Source organism: Balaenoptera physalus, assembly GCF_965194825.1.
Source record: "Balaenoptera physalus genome assembly, chromosome: 2".
Lineage (NCBI taxonomy): Eukaryota > Metazoa > Chordata > Mammalia > Artiodactyla > Balaenopteridae > Balaenoptera > Balaenoptera physalus.
Genome location: NC_138883.1, coordinates 110,233,949 through 110,250,734, shown reverse-complemented (window position 1 = coordinate 110,250,734; position 16,786 = coordinate 110,233,949). Strand labels below are relative to the sequence as shown.

The window sequence follows — 16,786 nt, the reverse complement described above, 5'->3', positions numbered from 1 at the left end:
TCTGTAAAAGATACAAATAAAAAAAAAGATGGTAGGAACAATATCCATCTCTCTGAGATGGTCTGTTGATTAAGTAACTATACTGCATGAGATGCACAAAGGTCTATATATTAATAGAGATTCCTATTAACATCACAGAATGATGGGGATGGGGTACACAGATCCAGAGAACTTGGAACACCTGTGTCTGCTCATTCCACACTAACCTCTCCTTTTCCTCTCATCTCCCCCGCCTGATGCAGGTCTTGGCCACTCTGCCGAACTGGCATTTGCTGTGGAACCAAGCGATGACGTTGCAGTCCCTGGGCAGCCTGTAGTGCTGGGCTGCAAGGTGGAGGGGACGCCTCCAGTGCGAATCACCTGGAGGAAGAATGGGGTAGAGCTGCCGGAGAGTACCCACTCCACCGTGCTGGCCAATGGGTCCTTGATGATCCGCCACTTCCTGCTGGATGGAGGAGGCGGCCCTTCAGACGAGGGGGACTATGAGTGTGTGGCTCAGAACCGCTTTGGGCTGGTGGTCAGCCGGAAGGCTCGAATCCAGGCTGCAAGTAAGTGGGTGCACTTACTTTTTTTTTTTCCAGGCCATGGGAGGATAGAGGGAGCAGTTCCATCTTATGCAGCTTCTGGAGCCCTAATTTCTCAGCATGGGTCAGTTGAGAGGGGCATAGCAGTAATTTGCGGTGGTGGAATTATATCATATACTCATTTAACTGATTGGAATGCAATTTGACAAGAATGTAGCCAAACACTGTTGTGGGAAGAGGGAGAGAGAGACAGCAAGCTTTATCCAGTTATTGGGTCAGTGTGTCTTAGTTTCCATATGCCTGTATATTGTGAGCATCCCAGTCTATTGGGTATGATTTTTGTGTTTAAATATAAACAATTGTCATACTTTGGGGGTAATTTAAGAGATTTTTGAAGGGTAATTTTGGTTACGTGCAATTTTTCATTACGTGCTGACTTTCAAACCTTTTGGGTAGAATAAAACCTCACTGTACCGGTGATGACATTCTGAAGCTTGTCAACAATTTGCTTTACAAAAAATATGGTAGAATAATTTCAGGGTTAACACAATGATGACATTACTCCCACTCACCTTCATGCTAGTGTACTTTTTAAAAAATTTCAGCTTTATTGAGGTGTAATTGACAATAAAATTATAAGATTTTTAAAGTGTACATTGTGGTGACTTGACATTTGGTGTGCTTTTTAGATTGGGAGAGAAGAGGTGTTTCAGCTCTAGACTTGTGCTTTGCTTGTGCTGATGGACCACCAGTAATTGTGGTGATGAAATGATGGCCGTGCTTTACTGCCCTTTCCTGCAAAAAGTCTGTTGTTGTTGTTGTTGTTTAATCTGTATACACTCATTGTTATATAACAATGAATTTTTACATAAACCAAAATTATTTATGTATCTTGGGAAGGTGGCAGGCTGTGAGGGTAGGAGGTCATGGTTGAGAACCACTGCTCTTGAGGAAGGGCAAAAGTTTTGCCAAGTGGAAAATGCTCTCCATCCCATATCTCTCTGCTTCTGTGGGGGGGGGTGTCCCTTAAAGGGGTTGCTTTAACTTTGGTTGGTAATCATTTTAGCGAATACTTGTAAAGCAATTGCTGCATACTGGACTCCCTGCCTAAGTGCTTTACGTGAATTATCTCGTTTAGTCATCGTGATGACACTGGAAGATAGGCAGTTATCATCCCTCTTTTACAGATGAAAAAACTGAGATTTAGGGGGATTTGTGACATTCTGGTGAGCAGAGGAGCCAGGACTGCAGTCTAGGTATTCTGAACCCTGCACAGTCCCACTTAACTCCTGTGGCACGCTGCCTCTTCCCCATCTGATCGCTGACAAGTTTCTTCCTGGCTCTGAGGGCATTTGCACAGTTGCTCTGAACGGCTGGTGAGTGATGAATCATTCTGAGGCAGGAGCCCTCTAGTTGGGTTTAAGATGCCCCTTTGTTCTAAGGATGGCTCATCCAGGCCCCCATATGGAGCTCTCTGGGAGGCAGCCCTGGACCTGAGACTGAATCACTTCTGGCTCAGCGACCCCTCATCCCCCGGTCCTCCTGGCGGTGTAGGGGAAGGCTGGTGCAGCTTCTGAGCAGATGGCTGGGTGTGAGGAAGAGAAGCGTGGACGGAGTGTAGGGACCCGAGGAAGATTTTCGGGCGGGAGAAAAGAGACTTCTCAGGGAGCTGCTCCCTGGCTTGTGTCACCACTGAAAGTTAGATGGCCCCTGCATCACCAGCCTAGAATTCTGGGAGATGAATCCCCAGGTGTTTATATATAGCTAATTATAAATGTGCTTTTCTGTAAATGGTAATACCTTCAAGATGTTTGGCTTCCTTAAACTCCTAACAGTATAAGAAAAGTGAGCTGTGGGCTCTGGTTGGGGGAAGGGCCAGTGGGCGAGGTCAACTTGGATAATCCTTTGGGGTCCTGGGGACAGCTGGGGGTTTGCCTCCAAACACTGGCAGTCTGATGCAGCCTGTCTCCCCAACAAGGCTCGTGGCCCCATGGGGAATGCTTGGATACCAAGCAACCGGGTGGCTGGATCCCCTTTTCTCACTTCATAGGCTGATGTCCCTAGGAACCTCCAAAGCTGATTAGCTGCCTGGGTTTTCTCCTTTGGTAATAACTCCCTGCCCGCATGCCCGCAGGCAGGGCAGATGTTGTGTGACATGGGAGGGTGCCTTCTGAAAAGGTGTGAGGTGCCCTCCAGAGCCCCTGATTCTCCTGCCCGCTCCACAGGGGCTGATAGGGCGGGGGTATGCTAAGCGCCCCTCACAGACACACAGTCCACCCAGGGGACTAACCCAGTGAGGCAGCTAGGGGTCCAGGTGAGTGTGGGCAGGTCTGCTGGGGCATGCAAGCTCTGGGCCAGAGGCCGATGGCTGGGAATGCCCCCTCTCCCATCCCAGTGGGCTTGGATGCTGTCATTGAAAGATGGCCTGCCCAGGATGGGCTAGACTACAGGCTGATTCCTTGGGGGCTTTAGTTCCAAGCATCTCCTTTTTAGGACAGAGTGGCTCAGGGTCCTAGGAACACTCGTGCTTCCAGCATGTCTGGTTTCTCTGCCTTGCTGTTCCATGTGTTTATAGTTTGGGGGCTGAAAATTGAGACACTTGTCAAGAATGAGACCCTGGACAAGTTAATCTCTCCGTGGCCCAGTTTCCTCACCATTATGCGAAATGTGCAGATAATCCTAGTTTGTAGGATGGTTGTAAGGACTAACACACCCCATGCTTTGCCTGGCACAGAGGAGGCGCTCGGTAATGGAGTCAATACCTTTTTCTTCATTTAAAGGTGATTCCACTGATGTTGCCAGCAATAGCAGACTGCCTGAATCCACTCCCAGCCCCCCAGCTTTCTCCCGCGCTGGGATTCAGTTAGGGAGTACTCTAGGGAAATCTCTCAAGGAGTAGAATTATTGGAGCCGGAGTACAACCTGTTCTGTTTTAACCCCTTCGTGGGAGGGCCTGGGGATTCTCCCAAGCCTCTGAGCATTGTCTGAAGCTTGGCTGGCCTGTGAGACCCTCTGCCATCCCTCTGGAGGGGCTCCAGGAAGGGCATGTGGGTCACCCAATCCAGTGGGAACATGCATTGACTCACACCTGTTGAGGTCTGTGTGCCTGATGACTCCAAAGAGGGATGGGCTAGCTACAAGGAGGGGGGATGACTGGGAGGGAGACCCACCGCCAGCTCTCCTCAGGCAGATGCCCTCATTTCCTGCCTCTCACTTCCTGGCCTCAGTTCTTGGTCTCAGGCCCCTTGGGAAACTGGAGCTAGATGATCTAGATCAGGACTTCTCAGACTTTTCTGTGCCTGTGAGTTACCTGGGGATCTTGATAAAATTCAGATTGTGAATCAGTAGGTGTAGGCCAAGGCCTGGGGTTCTGCAGGTCTAACGAGATCCTAGGTGATGCCAATGGTGCTGGCCCACAGGTGCGGAGGAGAGCCCCCTCCCATGTCAGAATCACTGGCTCGGTGTGGGGGGGGGTGTCTGTGGGCAACACAGTGAAGTCCATAGAATATGGGCTTCAGAGCCACACCTAGGTGGGTCTGAACCCCAACTCTGCCACTCACTGATGATGTGTCCTTAACAAGAGTTACTTTGAACTCTCTTGAGTCTTTGTGCTCTCATCTGAAAAAAATGAGCATAATCCCATCAGCCTATCAGGGTCGTTGGAGGATTAAATGAGGTGATGGATGGAAAGCACCTGGCACAGGACTTGGCCTCTAGGAAATGCTCATTAAGTATTATTGTTAGTGCTAGGTATTGAGCGCTAATTTAGGATGAGGACCAGCCTGTTCCAATGCAGGCAGGGCTCTCAAAGAGCCAGGAATGCCTCCCCCGCAGCCTGGGCCCATCCTGACTGGGGTACCCAGCAATGGTTATGAGGGTGGGCTGTGGAGGCAAACACACCCCCAGCTGGAGGGACTTGGGTAACTGGACTCTCTGAGTCTGTTTCCTCATCTTTAAATTGGAGGAAATAATACTTACCAAGGAGGAATGCTATGAGGATCACCTATGAGAATACACGTAAAGAACTTAGCACAGTGCAGGGTACGTAGAAAGTGTTCCTTAGATACTATCTTTATTCTGGGGAGGTAACAGAGGTGAGAAATGTGAAATTCTAAGCTCCTTTAGATGTGGTGGTTCCAGGAAGGCACTGGTGAGCCCAGACTCCTAGAAAGAGGCAGCGGAGTATGGTGAGAGGAGTGGAAGTCCAATTCTAGTCCCCTGCTGTCTCCACCCCAGTAAGTCACCTACGTCTCAGGCCCTCAGTCACCCACTCCTAAAGGCTGAATCATTCTCAGCCTGTCTGAGGGAGGGCAGTTTAACTAGCTACTCTGGAATCTCTTTCAGCAGCAAGACCCATGCTTGTGTGGATCTGGGGGCAGGGTCTGGGCAGAGGTCTGTGGAACCAGGTCTGGATGGGGGGTTGGGAAAACTTTGGGCTGGAGCTGCTGGGTGGTACAGCTTGTGTGAGGGGACCCCGGAGGGCCTCAGTGTAGACAGTGGGATGTGCAGGGAAGCGGTTCCTGGCGCAATGGCTGGTAACCCTGGAAGCCTTTGTCACCTGGAGGCCTGGGATGTGGAACCCAAGCTTTTCTTTCCTCCTTGAGGGGCAGCTCAGCCAAAGTAACCCTGAGGAAGTCTCCCCTCTGCCCCTTGCACACGTCTGCCTACCCATTAGAGCAGGAAGCAGGCGCTGCAGCTGAGGTGCTGCTGGTGTGATGAGTGAGTGGCCATGACAAGGCCTACTCTCACGCCAGGCGGGTCACGCATAAGCATGCTGTGGCGCAGAGGTAGGTGCAAATGGGTGCGGGTTGGGGCCTTCTCCCTGCCAGTCAGTACTCCACACACCAACCCCATTTGGTGTTCCTGAGAAGCTGTGAGGTGTGATGGAAAGGCCCTTGCCTGGACACAAGGAGTCCTGTGTGGCTCTGGGCAAGTCACTTACCCTCTCTGGACTTTGCTTTTCTCATCGTAATATTGAGCATTTGGACCAAGGTTCATCTCTGCTGTACCGTATTAAGGCTTCCTTCCCATCCAGTCAGTCCTTGGGACATGCCTGCTGCCTTCCCTGAGCATTTTCCCAGTCTATTCTGCTCGTCCCTTACCCGATCCCTCCCCAAAGACCACTTAGTTTAGAGTAATTTCTTCTTCCCGCTCCTAAGGCGGGGAGTACTTGTGGTCTGCGGCATTCAGGCTCAGCCCTCCTCTCAGTGAGGGCTGCTTGCATTGTTAAGTAACTGTTTTGTGGCTGGATAGTCCATCTGTCTCCTTAACTAGATTTTAAGCTCCTAAGGGGCTTCTCTTCCTTTTGTATTTCTCACATCGCCTGCCTGTGGAGCTTGGTAAAAACTAAATGAACATGTGGCCTTCTGGGTGCAAAGCTCTGTCTCTCTCAGCTTCTCTTTTGCTTTCTCTCTGTTTCTCCCTACCTCGTAATTGATAGCATAGCTCATAGGAACAGAAGCTTGTGAACGGAGAGGATCGGCAGGGGAATATAACACACTCGGGGCAAAATCATGGGGTGGCGGCTGCCGTGTGTTTATCTCTAGAGGAGCTGAGACTCTCTCTTCCTCACCAGATGGGGTGCGAATCAGAGACCAAATTGCTTGGTAGCCCTCATGCCTGGGCCTTGGAATCTCCTGCCTTGGACTTTATTCCCTGGCTGGATGAAGGCTGTGTCTCCAGGCTCACTGGCCCCAACTGTGGGGAGAGGACCGCCCCTCACCCCACCAGCAGGACTTGAGTGTGGAAGTCGAAAGCTTCTGGTTCCCACACCTTGGCTCCACTGTCGCAGGCAGCCAGCTGGCCCCTTGAACACAATGTGCAAATCTTCTCTGTTCCTGTTCCGGCATTGTCCGTGGCCGGGCGCCTTGGCTGGGAATGTGGGCCGGTGAATAGGAGAGGCATTTGCAGCCTGCAAATGAAACAGGCCCCCAGCCCCCCTTAGCCCCCTATTCCCTCCCCACCCCCAGGGAGAAAGGACTTTTTCACTTCTGGCCTTCTTGTATTGCCTTTCCTTCTCCTCTCCAAAGTCCCTGCAGCCATGTGTGTGTGTGTGTGTGTGTGTGTGTGTGTGTGTGTGTGTGTGTGTAAGAGAGACTTTTCACAGCAGCTTGAAGGTTGTTCAACACAGCCTTCAATAAAAGTAGAATGGAACAGAAGGGCACCCAGGATGGAAAACCAAACAGCTCACTGCTGTCTTTGTTTAAATTGGACCAAGTGATTCCAAAAATGTCTGCCTGTGTAACTAACCTATGCCTCCCTAAGATCTCTGGCCGTAGCCTTGCTGCAACAAGAAATGTAGAGACCAGTAGTGCATGTGTATATTGCCACGTGGGCCCCTGTGGGCACCTGAGCATACAGGTGTGTGCTGAAGGAGGTTCACGGGGCTTACGATTGGGGTCCAGCTCTCCTCAAAGGAGTCTCCTGTAGGAATCCCTCCTCCCTTGAGCAGTGTGACCAGGCTAGAGATCTAGAGTGGACAGAACTGGTGCAGGGCAAGAGGGAGTGGTAGATAATTTTATTAGGTCCTGCAGCTGAAGTGAGGGAAGAGGGAGGAAAAGCCTTAGGTCACTGGTGGAGGGTGGGGCTTACATGACAGCCCGGCCATAGTACCTCTGGGGAGTCTAGGCCATAGTTTTCTTACTCATTAGACGAGTGCCAGCAATCTGGCTGCAATCCGAGCCTGCTGGCCAGGGCTGCTCCATCCTCCATCCTCCCTCCCCCACCCCAAACCCCCCACCTCCCCACCAAAGGACCGTTCTTTGATTTCTGAGCTTGCTTCCCCTGCCCCCAACTTTGTTCACCCTGTTCCAAGAAAGGCTAACCCTTTGTGACTGCCTTCAAATGTAAGGGAGGAGCAGAAAAGAGAGTGACCTCTATGGATGGGAGCAGTCCCGGGGGCTTCCTAAAGAGGGGTGACTGGACAGATGACATTGTGACCCAGGGAAAGTGGAAAGGCAGGGGCCCAGCAAGGGCCTGAAGAGGGGCAAGCAAGGAGGAGCTTCAGGCCAGACCCCAGACCACAGGGAGATGGAGGGGGTGGGAGTACGGGCTTAATCCAGGCCAGCGCCACCTGATTCAGGCAGAGGGCTCCAGCCCACGCTCTCCATCTCTTCTCTGGATCTTAGTCTCGGGGCTCCTCAGTCTTTGACACTCCCACACTCTGCCCCACCTCTGCCTTCCTGTGAGGCCATGTTTAGGGTCTCTGTCTTTATCACTCCTCAGTCCTCGTTTCTCCGGCCCTACCGTCTTCCTTTCTCCTGCTCTCTTTATTGTTCTCCTTCCTCCTGCCTCTTTCTCCAGTTGCAGCAATTCCAATTCCTGTGTCCACCATCCTCTGCTGCGCTTGGAGGGAGATACCTGTGTTTCAGGAGCAAAAGTAGGTGAGCTCAGGCTTCAGCATAGAGCAAAGACATAGGAAGAGGAGAGTCTGAGAGGGTGAGCTTCGAAGAAGACCCTGAAGGAAGGGGTCTGGGGCCTCCCCAGCAAGTCGGAGTCTCCCTGGGGGCACACCTTCCCTGAGAGGAATCTGAGAACACTGGCCCCTGCTCGGGGCCTGTCTCTGAGCCCGGACACTGACCACAGTGGGTGGGTTGGGGCAGCCCCCGGGTTGCTCTCTGGAATGCTGGTGTTGGGTTGCAGTGCAGATGCGAGCAGTGATAATGGGCAGGAACTGGACTTTCTGGTCTGGCTGCTGCCCCCAAGGCCATTGGAATGTGAGGGGGGGACTAGCAAGAGGCCCCAGGGACTTGGGGTGGGCAGATGGAGACCAGACCACCTAAATGGAGAGGAGGAGGAGAGAGAACCCAGTTCTAGCCCTTTCACTGAGTTGCAGGCTACAGCAAAAGAATCCTAAAATTCCTGGTTTGTCCAGGACCTTGGAGGTCTTCCCAGCCTCTAAGTAAATCACAGGCATCCAGACTACAGGGGACACTTTGGAGCTCAGCTGGTCCCACCTTCTCATTTTACAGACTTGAAAACTGAGGCCCCAAGGGGGTAACCTGCCCAAGGATGTGATTGGTCCTCCAGCCTGGGCAGGTTACAGAGTCCCTTGTGCCTCTTGCCTTGCCCGGTGCCTCACTGCTCTCTGGTTGGGGAAGGGGGAGATCTTTTTATTATCCCCTCCAGGGCAGACTGGCACATATATTTCCATTTTTTGTGTGTGTCCTGCCCAACCCCAGGCTGTGTCTGTGGTTGTAGTTCTGGATGTGAGTGTTAGCCAGCAGATCTCGGGTATGGGCTTCTGACATCCATGGCATATTTCGGAGAGCCTCTGAGTTTCCAAAGCACCCCGTATGCTGAGCTGAGTGGTTTGAGGGCTACCTAAGTGCTGGTGCTGGTGATGAACTAACCAGTAGTAGTGGGAGTGGTCCTAGTGATATACGGCTGCACTATCCTAAGCCCTCTGTGTGTTAATTTACTTAATTCCCACGGCATTTCCATTGGTAGTGTTACTAGTCCTATTTTACTAGTCCTATTACTAGTCATTTTACAGATGAGTAAACAGAAGCCCAGAATGGTGAATTAACTTGCCCAAGGGTACACAGTAAGTAGAGAAGCTGCGATTGAAACCCGGTCTGCCTGACCCCAAATTCAATGGCCTGAGTGTCCTTAGTGGGGGCGAGTCCCTTGAGAACATAATCAGTATTTTTGCCTCAGAAATAGAGCCAGGTACCTGGGCACATGCAGGGTGGGTGTACCGGAGCATTGGGAACAGAGAACAGCTTAGAACCCCGGCCAAAGTGGGAGCCACTTCCGGGTGTGCCAGACGGGGCTACATGCCCCCAGCCCCAGCTGCTGCTGGAGGCCTGCGGAGAGTCTGGAGGGCAGTTAGGCTGGGATGCTCTGCAGAGAGAAGTCTTGTCCTACCTGTGAGGCTGGGCAGAGTGGCTGGGTACGGGTTCCCAGCAGGAGAGGAAGCTGGGAGGGTACTGGGGAGCTTGAGATAGAGGTGGGAGTTACATCTTTCCAGGAGGAAAGACATGTTCCCCGCCCCCCCCCCCCGAGGCCCCCTCAGCTCCCTTTCCCTTTCTTGTTTCCCACATAATGACGCTGATTGCTCCACATCTGTCATAATTACTCTTTGTTTGAAAATTCAGAACAAATCACAGGAGAGGAACTGGTGTGGCTCGGGGAAGGATCCTTCTCCCCAGGGGTTCTGGAGGTGGGGGCCGGGTAGCAGGGAAGAGACGTAATCAGCCTGGAGGACGCAGGAGCCAGGCCGCTGATTGTCCCTGTGCTGTCCCCTTGCCTGGGCAAGCTGGCCTAAGACCTCGTGGAGTTCTGTGGCCCCCACCGCGACCACAGTCCCTGCCTGCTGTGGTGGCTGGGAGATTCTGCCACCACCCCGACCTGGGTGAGGGGTCTGTGCGAGGCCCCTGCTCCCCTGGCCCCACTGAACAATGTATTGGATGGCGGGCTTCGTGGTAAACCCAGCAGCACCGCGGGGAGGGCAGGCTGTGCCTGCTGGGAGGGCACAGGGCCTTACTGGCAAGGGGAATGGGCAGTTGCGGCTGGGGTCCCTAGAGCAGGGCAGACTTTGGGTCTCTGGGTGAGAACCAGGAATGGGGGTGGGGGACGGAGCACCAGACCAGACCCTCTTGGGATCCAGCAGCAGCCCTGGGCGCTCAGCGTTTCTTCACCCTCACTCTCGGCAACCTGACTTCTGGGGTAGGTCCTGGTTCCTGCCGCCATCCCTACCTGAAGGCCCTTGGTCTGGGGGCTGATAATTCCATGGGGCATATGCTCTGGCCTGTGGCCCTGCCTACCATGGACCTGCCTCCATGTCATCCTCGCCACCTAGCCCTTTCCCACCTGGGATGGTGTCTGCAAATTCGGTACTTGTGTGGGGAGAAATCAAGGACAACCTAGAATTCATCCCCAAACCCTGCCTGTAATAAAACCCCGCTTGCTCTTGCTGTGGGACTGTGGTGGGACTACAGACACCCTCAGGGAGCTGGAGCCAGTGTGAGATGCAGATAGACTTGCACTGACTAACGGCTCTGGGTTCAAGTTTCCTCCTTCCCTTAAAGCTGTTAGGCCTCAGTTTGTCTTGGTGGGAAATGGGAGGGAGCACTGCCCTGCCCGTCTTTCAAAGGGGAGAGGATGAGGAGGGTTCAGGCGTTTGTAGAATGTAGGGTTATGCCCTCCATCCACCAGTGGAGGCACCCTTTATTCAGGCTTCAGAGGTCACTGGTGTCAGCAGGGCAGATGAAGCTAGGGGGAGGGCTGAGTCTTGGAGACCGGACTTTACGGGAGGTTCCTGACTTGGACTGGTTTGGAGGGGACATCTCCTCTGGCCTCACCATTATTGACTGAGGGTCATGGTAGGAGCCTGGACTTGACATGGACATCATCATTACTTCCGTGCCCTCCTTGGCTCCCACTTCAACAAGAAGCTGCTTTTAATATGGAAATATTTAACTCATCTCTGTGTGACTTGGGACCCACAAAATCCAAAGTTCACCTTCCTGGACCTCAGTTTCCCCATAGGTGGAAGGTAGTGTGGAGAGGACCAGATTACAAGGTTCCTAAAGTCCCTCCCCACGTCTAAAATGCTGAGACACTGACTTGTTTTGTCTTGAACACAGTTCCCTCCTCCCCGACTCTCCTCTCTACCTGTCCCCAGGCTGGCTCTGGCTCTCTCCTCCACCTCCCTCTCCCACTCCTCTCTCTCCTGCACTGGGCTTGGCCTCCTCCTTTTTGAAATATCGGGATCAGAGTTCTGCAGCAAAGCTCTCTTGTCATCTCACCCTCTGTCACTCCCCCAGCCCGGTCGCTGCCCGCCTGGCTCCCGGCAGCGCACATGTCGGAAGTGGCCGGCAGGGTCCTCACAGCCCAGGAGGGGTGTGGCGGCGTGCTCGCCCATCCTGCGCGGGGACTGCCTCTCCGCCCTGGGGCGAGCATGGTGGGAAGAGAGTGGACCGGGGGACGTGGGGGGGAGGGGCGGGGGGTAACCGCGCTCCGAAAAACGACCCTTCTCCCTTGCGTCGGGGAAGAGGGATGCCCGCCACCTCCAGCACCAAGCGAGGCTGCTTCTCCAGGAGGCCCGGCTGGCTCGGCTGGCCAACACGTGGCAGAATCGATGCGCATGCAATTAACCTTACCGCGCTGCGCAGTCTCTGAGCTGTCAAGTCACCAAGCCCCGTGTGTCTGTGGGTGTGAGAACGTGTATGCATGTGCAAGTGCGTATGAGTATCTGTGGTCTGCGAATGCGCGTGTGTCCTCGCTGGAGCTCCAGCATGGTGCCTCGGGGTCACTATTTCCCTGGCCTTCACCCGGTAACTCGGGAACTGGCTCCCACTAACTGGTGGCCTCCAGCTGGTCTTGGGGAGCAAGATGGAACCGGAGAGTGGAGGTCTCGGCTTCCCAGCCCCCTTCCTCCCAATTGGCTTGGGGTGTAGGCCAGGGATTTCTGACGTGGGGCGGGAGATGGACAAAAGTTTGTGGGCAAACCTTTGAACAGGCAAGCTCTACTAGGGGAAGGAAGCAGAGCAGGTCCCAGAGCCTTCATAGAATGGCGGACTGAACAGAGATGGGCGCTTGTCGCCCTGTCAGTGCTTGGGAGTGCACTCACCCAGGGGCAGGCAGGAATGGGGAGAGGGGAGCTTTCCAGGTTTTGCTGATTCATCCTGACCCTACTCCCCCTCTCCCCCAGCCTCTTGCCCATGTTTCTCACATCACTGCTGTGGAAGCTGAGATCCAGAGAGAGGGCCTTGACCCAAGTCCTGGGTGTACAGAACTGGGACTGAAAGCGGTCAGATGCTCTTTCCAATGTGCTGATTGGCCAAATGGGATTTGGGCTCTAACTTCAGAGCCAGGATCTTAGAAAACTGAAGCCCAGTATCTGGCTTGTGATAAACAATTCTTGGATCTTTTTCTGCCATCTTCACATCTGGCTTGTTTTTTCCTCACCTCGCCCCCCACCCCCTCGTGGGTTATCTTTGTTTAGCCTTTTATATCCCAGCTTATATGGAATGTCACCTTCTTTCTGCAGTAATTCCCCTCACCCTAATTGTTTTGAGGTCTCTTAAAATTGTATTCCAGACCTCTAGTACCTTAGAGAAACCCTGTCTAAATTAGTCCCACTTGAAGATTGGGTTAGAATATTCTTGATTCCACTATATCAGAAGACCAGTAATGATATTACATAGAATGAGCCTCAGGATTGAGCCTGTTTGATATTCCTGCTCTCCTGCGTTTCTGATTTTGCTTCTCAAATCAGTCATTTTCCCATCTAACTGTGACAAAATCAAGATTATTACAAGCAAGTCTGGTAAGTGTAAGGTTGACGGGATCAAGGCTTTCCTGAAATAAAGCTATATAGCTTTTATTACATCAATTCAAGAAGGATGCCCAGCTTTGCTTTTTTGGGGTGGGGAGAACCAGAAGACACCGGTCTGCTCTGGGACAGTGAGTATATAGCTTGTTCCTCCCGCTGGTTTGCACAGTCCTTGGCAGGAGGGGCTGGCTCCTCTGTGCATCCTCAGCGCTAAACACACGGCTTGGCCTGGAGTTGGTGTCTGGGGAGGGTGAGAATGGGGAGCTGTGGGCATATGAAAGGGAGGGTAGGAACACCCACCCTCTGGAGCTCAACAGCCTGGACTTGGGGGAGGGCAGGTAAAACTGAGTCAGATATTACTCAAGGGCCTACTGGGTGGTTTCACCTAAGCCAGTCTCCGAAGACTTCTGAGTCCCTACTGTCAGGAGCTGAGAGCAGCCATGTCTGCATCTAACTGTATCCAGAGTCTCCTAATCCAGCTTCTTCTAGTCTTAAAAGGCACCCCTATCTCCCTATTCTGTTCCCTTCCAGGGTCCCACTGCCGACCATCTGGGGGAGGATTGGGACTGGACTGAGCTGCAGGTGCCATGACTGAGTGCTGAGTGGGAAGGGGTTGGCCTGGTGAGTTCAGATCCCGGTTTGCCACCCCAGGAGAGGTGGCTGCTGGTACTCAGTCACCTCAGGGTGGAACACCCTTCCAGGCACGCTATAGAAAGTCCCAGGATGCCAGACCATTGGCCTCACCTCCAGAATAGCTAACAGGCCAGTTCCATGCTGGGAAGTGTCCCTCTTGCCTCGAGCTTCATGTGCATCCTCTTTGGAAGGACTATACCTGCATACACATGCCTACCTTCCTGTTACCTTGAAAAGTCATAACCATGATAACAAAGCATCCTGTGAATGCATGTTGCTGTGGGAATGGATAAGAGGAGAAAAAACACATTCTCATTATTATACTCATTATCTTATCAAAACAGTCACCCATGGAACATTATTTTTAAAGTTACTTATGGTCTTGGGTTTGGGGAAAGAAGAGATGCGAGGAGAAACAGGCTTCCTTTAAAAAAAGCACTTTTTTAGTTAAAAGTATTGAATTTGGGCCTGGAGGCTCCTCATGTTTTATGAATAGAGGATCATTTCCAAAGTATAATTTTCTGGGGATTAGACATTCAGGCACTCTTGTTGAAATCTGGACAAACCATAAAGACACACGTATAGTAATATATAATAACAATTATACTTGTAGTTTCTGTTTGAATGGTCATTTTAGTCTTGTAAAATGAAGCTAGTTGCCTGTATAGCATTAGAATGATCTCTGATCTACTACCAACTAGCTGTTGCTTCCTTGGATAAGCCCTTTCTTTTCTCTAGGTGAGGGGACTTTAAGCATCATTCCTAAGGGTCCTTGGGTCTGTGGAGGGGGCTCAGGGGCTGGAGATGGGGAAAAGAGAAAAGTCAGATTGGTGGGGCTCCAAGCTTCCTACATCTACCACATCCACAGCAGCTCTGCTTTATCTTTTTGTTTTGTTTTGGAGTTCTTTAAACCAACTAACTAGGCAGATCAACTAAGTAGGCAGAAGGGCCTAAGCAGGGGAGTAGTTCAGCAGCAGCAGGTGCTGGGACGCCAAGTGGGCTTAAGATTCTAGAGCCTTAGGCAGAAGAAATATGACTCTAAGATGCAGATTTAGGAGAATTATAAAGAAAAACATTATGATCATATTGGAGGTTATGACCAGGGTTAAATTAAACCCTGATTCAGAGTCGGGTTAGAAAAACAATGACCTATACTTAGATTTTTCTCTCCTTTTAAAAAGCATGCTTTTCATGTATCACTGTTACAACTAGTGCTAGGTAATGTTAAATGTGGTTGATCAGTCAAAACAAGGAACCATTTTGGCTGCTGTTTAGTCTCTGAACAAGTGTTATCCATTCTTTAATTTTATTCTCTAATAAATGGATGGATGGATGGATGGTCCTGTTTCAGAGTCTAGTTATGGGCTGCCCACAAAGGGCTTATAATCTAGTGGTAACATGGACATTAGAACATTAGAAAAGATTGCTGCCTCAGAAAGAGCTCTGTAATATGCGTCGTAAGCAGTGCTAGCTAAGGGCTACTGGGTCAGCCCAACAGCCTACTGTTGATCTGAGCAACAGACCTTTTTATCACTTGAGAAGCCTGATAGAACATTGGATCTTATGTATGACATTCCTCCTTTAGGCAGAAATAGTCTAAGAGCCCATCAGAAGGGATTAGGAAGTACGTGCTTCCAGGAAAAGGATACTGGAACTGAAGGATATTAAAGGATATTAAAGGTCAGTTCTCAAATCAGCACATCTCAAAGAGCATCTGTCCTATACCTACCTGCCTCTGAGCTGAGTACACTGAGGGACAGAAAGATAAGACACCTCCTGATCTTGAAGGATGTAATCTCCTCTTCCCGCCCCACCAAAAAGCAACCTTATTTGGTGGTGACTGTGAAGAGAAGGCAGCCTGATAAAGCACAGAAACTGTTGAATGCATAAACAGTGTGATCATCAGCTTGTCCATGTGCATCGTGATTTCCTTTAGTGCTGATTTCTAAGCTGAGCCCCTCACATCCTTATACAGGAAAAAAAGGAAATGCCTGAGGCTAGTCCGGTTCCTGATAATGAGTGGGCTTCCATAGGCAAGTGGTTGGAACTCCAATCTTACCTTTCCATCCACCATTCTCATCGGGACCTTTCTTGGATCAAAACAATGGCCTTGGTGCTTCCGGCATTACCTCCGAATCCTGAAACCTGGCTCTGCAGACCTTGGATAATTTGGACCTCCCCTTTCCAACCATTTCCCTCTTCCTCCCGGAACGTGCCAGTCCCTTCCTCAGTCTAGGCTCCCCACAGCTCCCCATCTTCCTGCCCCTTCTTTTCAGAGTCCTGTTCCTCTCCTCACATCTCTCCCAGCCATTCTCTGAACTTCTCCAGTCCTTTCAGCTGGTGGCACACAGTTGAGCACTGAGGGATACAAATCCCCGACTCCTCCTATTGTTTCATGTGTTCCCAACGAAATCTAATTAGGCTGTCGAAGGCAGGGCCGTGCCTGTTTTTTTTTTTTGCCTTTTTTTTTTTTCTAAGTCGGGGACAGAACCGGGCGACCGCAGTAGGTGCCGCTAAGAATCTGCGGATGGAGAGGGGAGCCCCGGGGCTGTCATGTGTCCGCCCGCCGGGCTTCCACGGGAGGCGGAGGGATTCTTCCCCGGGAGACCGGACCTCCTTCCTCAGTTTCCCCGGGCCAGCCCGGTCCTCCCGGACCTGGGCCCAGCCGGGGAATTTGCCCCCGCCTGGGGGAGGGGGTGGCGGGAAATGGTGCCTCGCTCGCCCCAGCGACATCAAACCCTCGTTTGGCTTGCGAGGACAATGGCTGTCTTATTTTCTCCATTCGCCGCGCACAATGCCGGATTCTCTCATTCACCCGCGGCGGTGCGAGCGAGGTAATTAGCCAGCGCCATTCAGCGCGGACACTATTGCTATGCGGGGGGGCGAGGACGCCCGCGTCGGCGGGGATTAGCCGCGGGTCGGGGTGTGCAGCTGCGGCCACTTCAAAGGGGCCCGGCGGCCCGGCCGGCTGTGGGAACCGGCGCCGCCTCCCTCGGGAGCCGCGCCGCCGGCTCGGGCCCGGGCCCTGCGGACGGGACGCGGCCGGTCCTCCCAGTCCCGCAGCCGCCCGCCGCGCTCTCCTTCGGAGCAGGCCCGGCGCTGCGCGGGCCCCGAGCTCCGGCGGCCGTCGTCGCTCCCCATCACACTCCCACTTTCATCAGGACCTCAAGTGCTTTTTTCTTTGGAGTCCCGGGAGTCAAAGGGCAAAGAGGGGAAGGTGGGGGAGGAGCGGGGGGGGGGGGATGGGAGCTTGACACAAAGCGATGACCTCTGCGGAGTGGAGCAGATGGTCCCACTTACTCCTGCCGCCGAGCGAGCGGCTCTCAGGGCCCTGACCCCGCCCGGCAGC

The 16,786-nt window shown here is 52.4% G+C and overlaps 1 protein-coding gene across 2 annotated transcripts in view; it reads left to right on the top strand.

Moving 5' to 3' along the window:
- The window catches only part of IGDCC3 (immunoglobulin superfamily DCC subclass member 3), a 42,271-nt gene that overhangs the window by 2,141 nt on the left and 23,344 nt on the right, over positions 1-16,786 (top strand). The window contains exon 2 of one of the 2 annotated variants that reach the window (XM_082446173.1): positions 243-548. In XM_082446173.1, the coding sequence (XP_082302299.1) occupies positions 243-548 (306 nt within the window). Of the gene's footprint in view, positions 1-242; positions 549-11,511; positions 16,272-16,786 lie in introns of those variants that run through there. The other variant, XM_082446172.1, reaches the window with a different exon arrangement.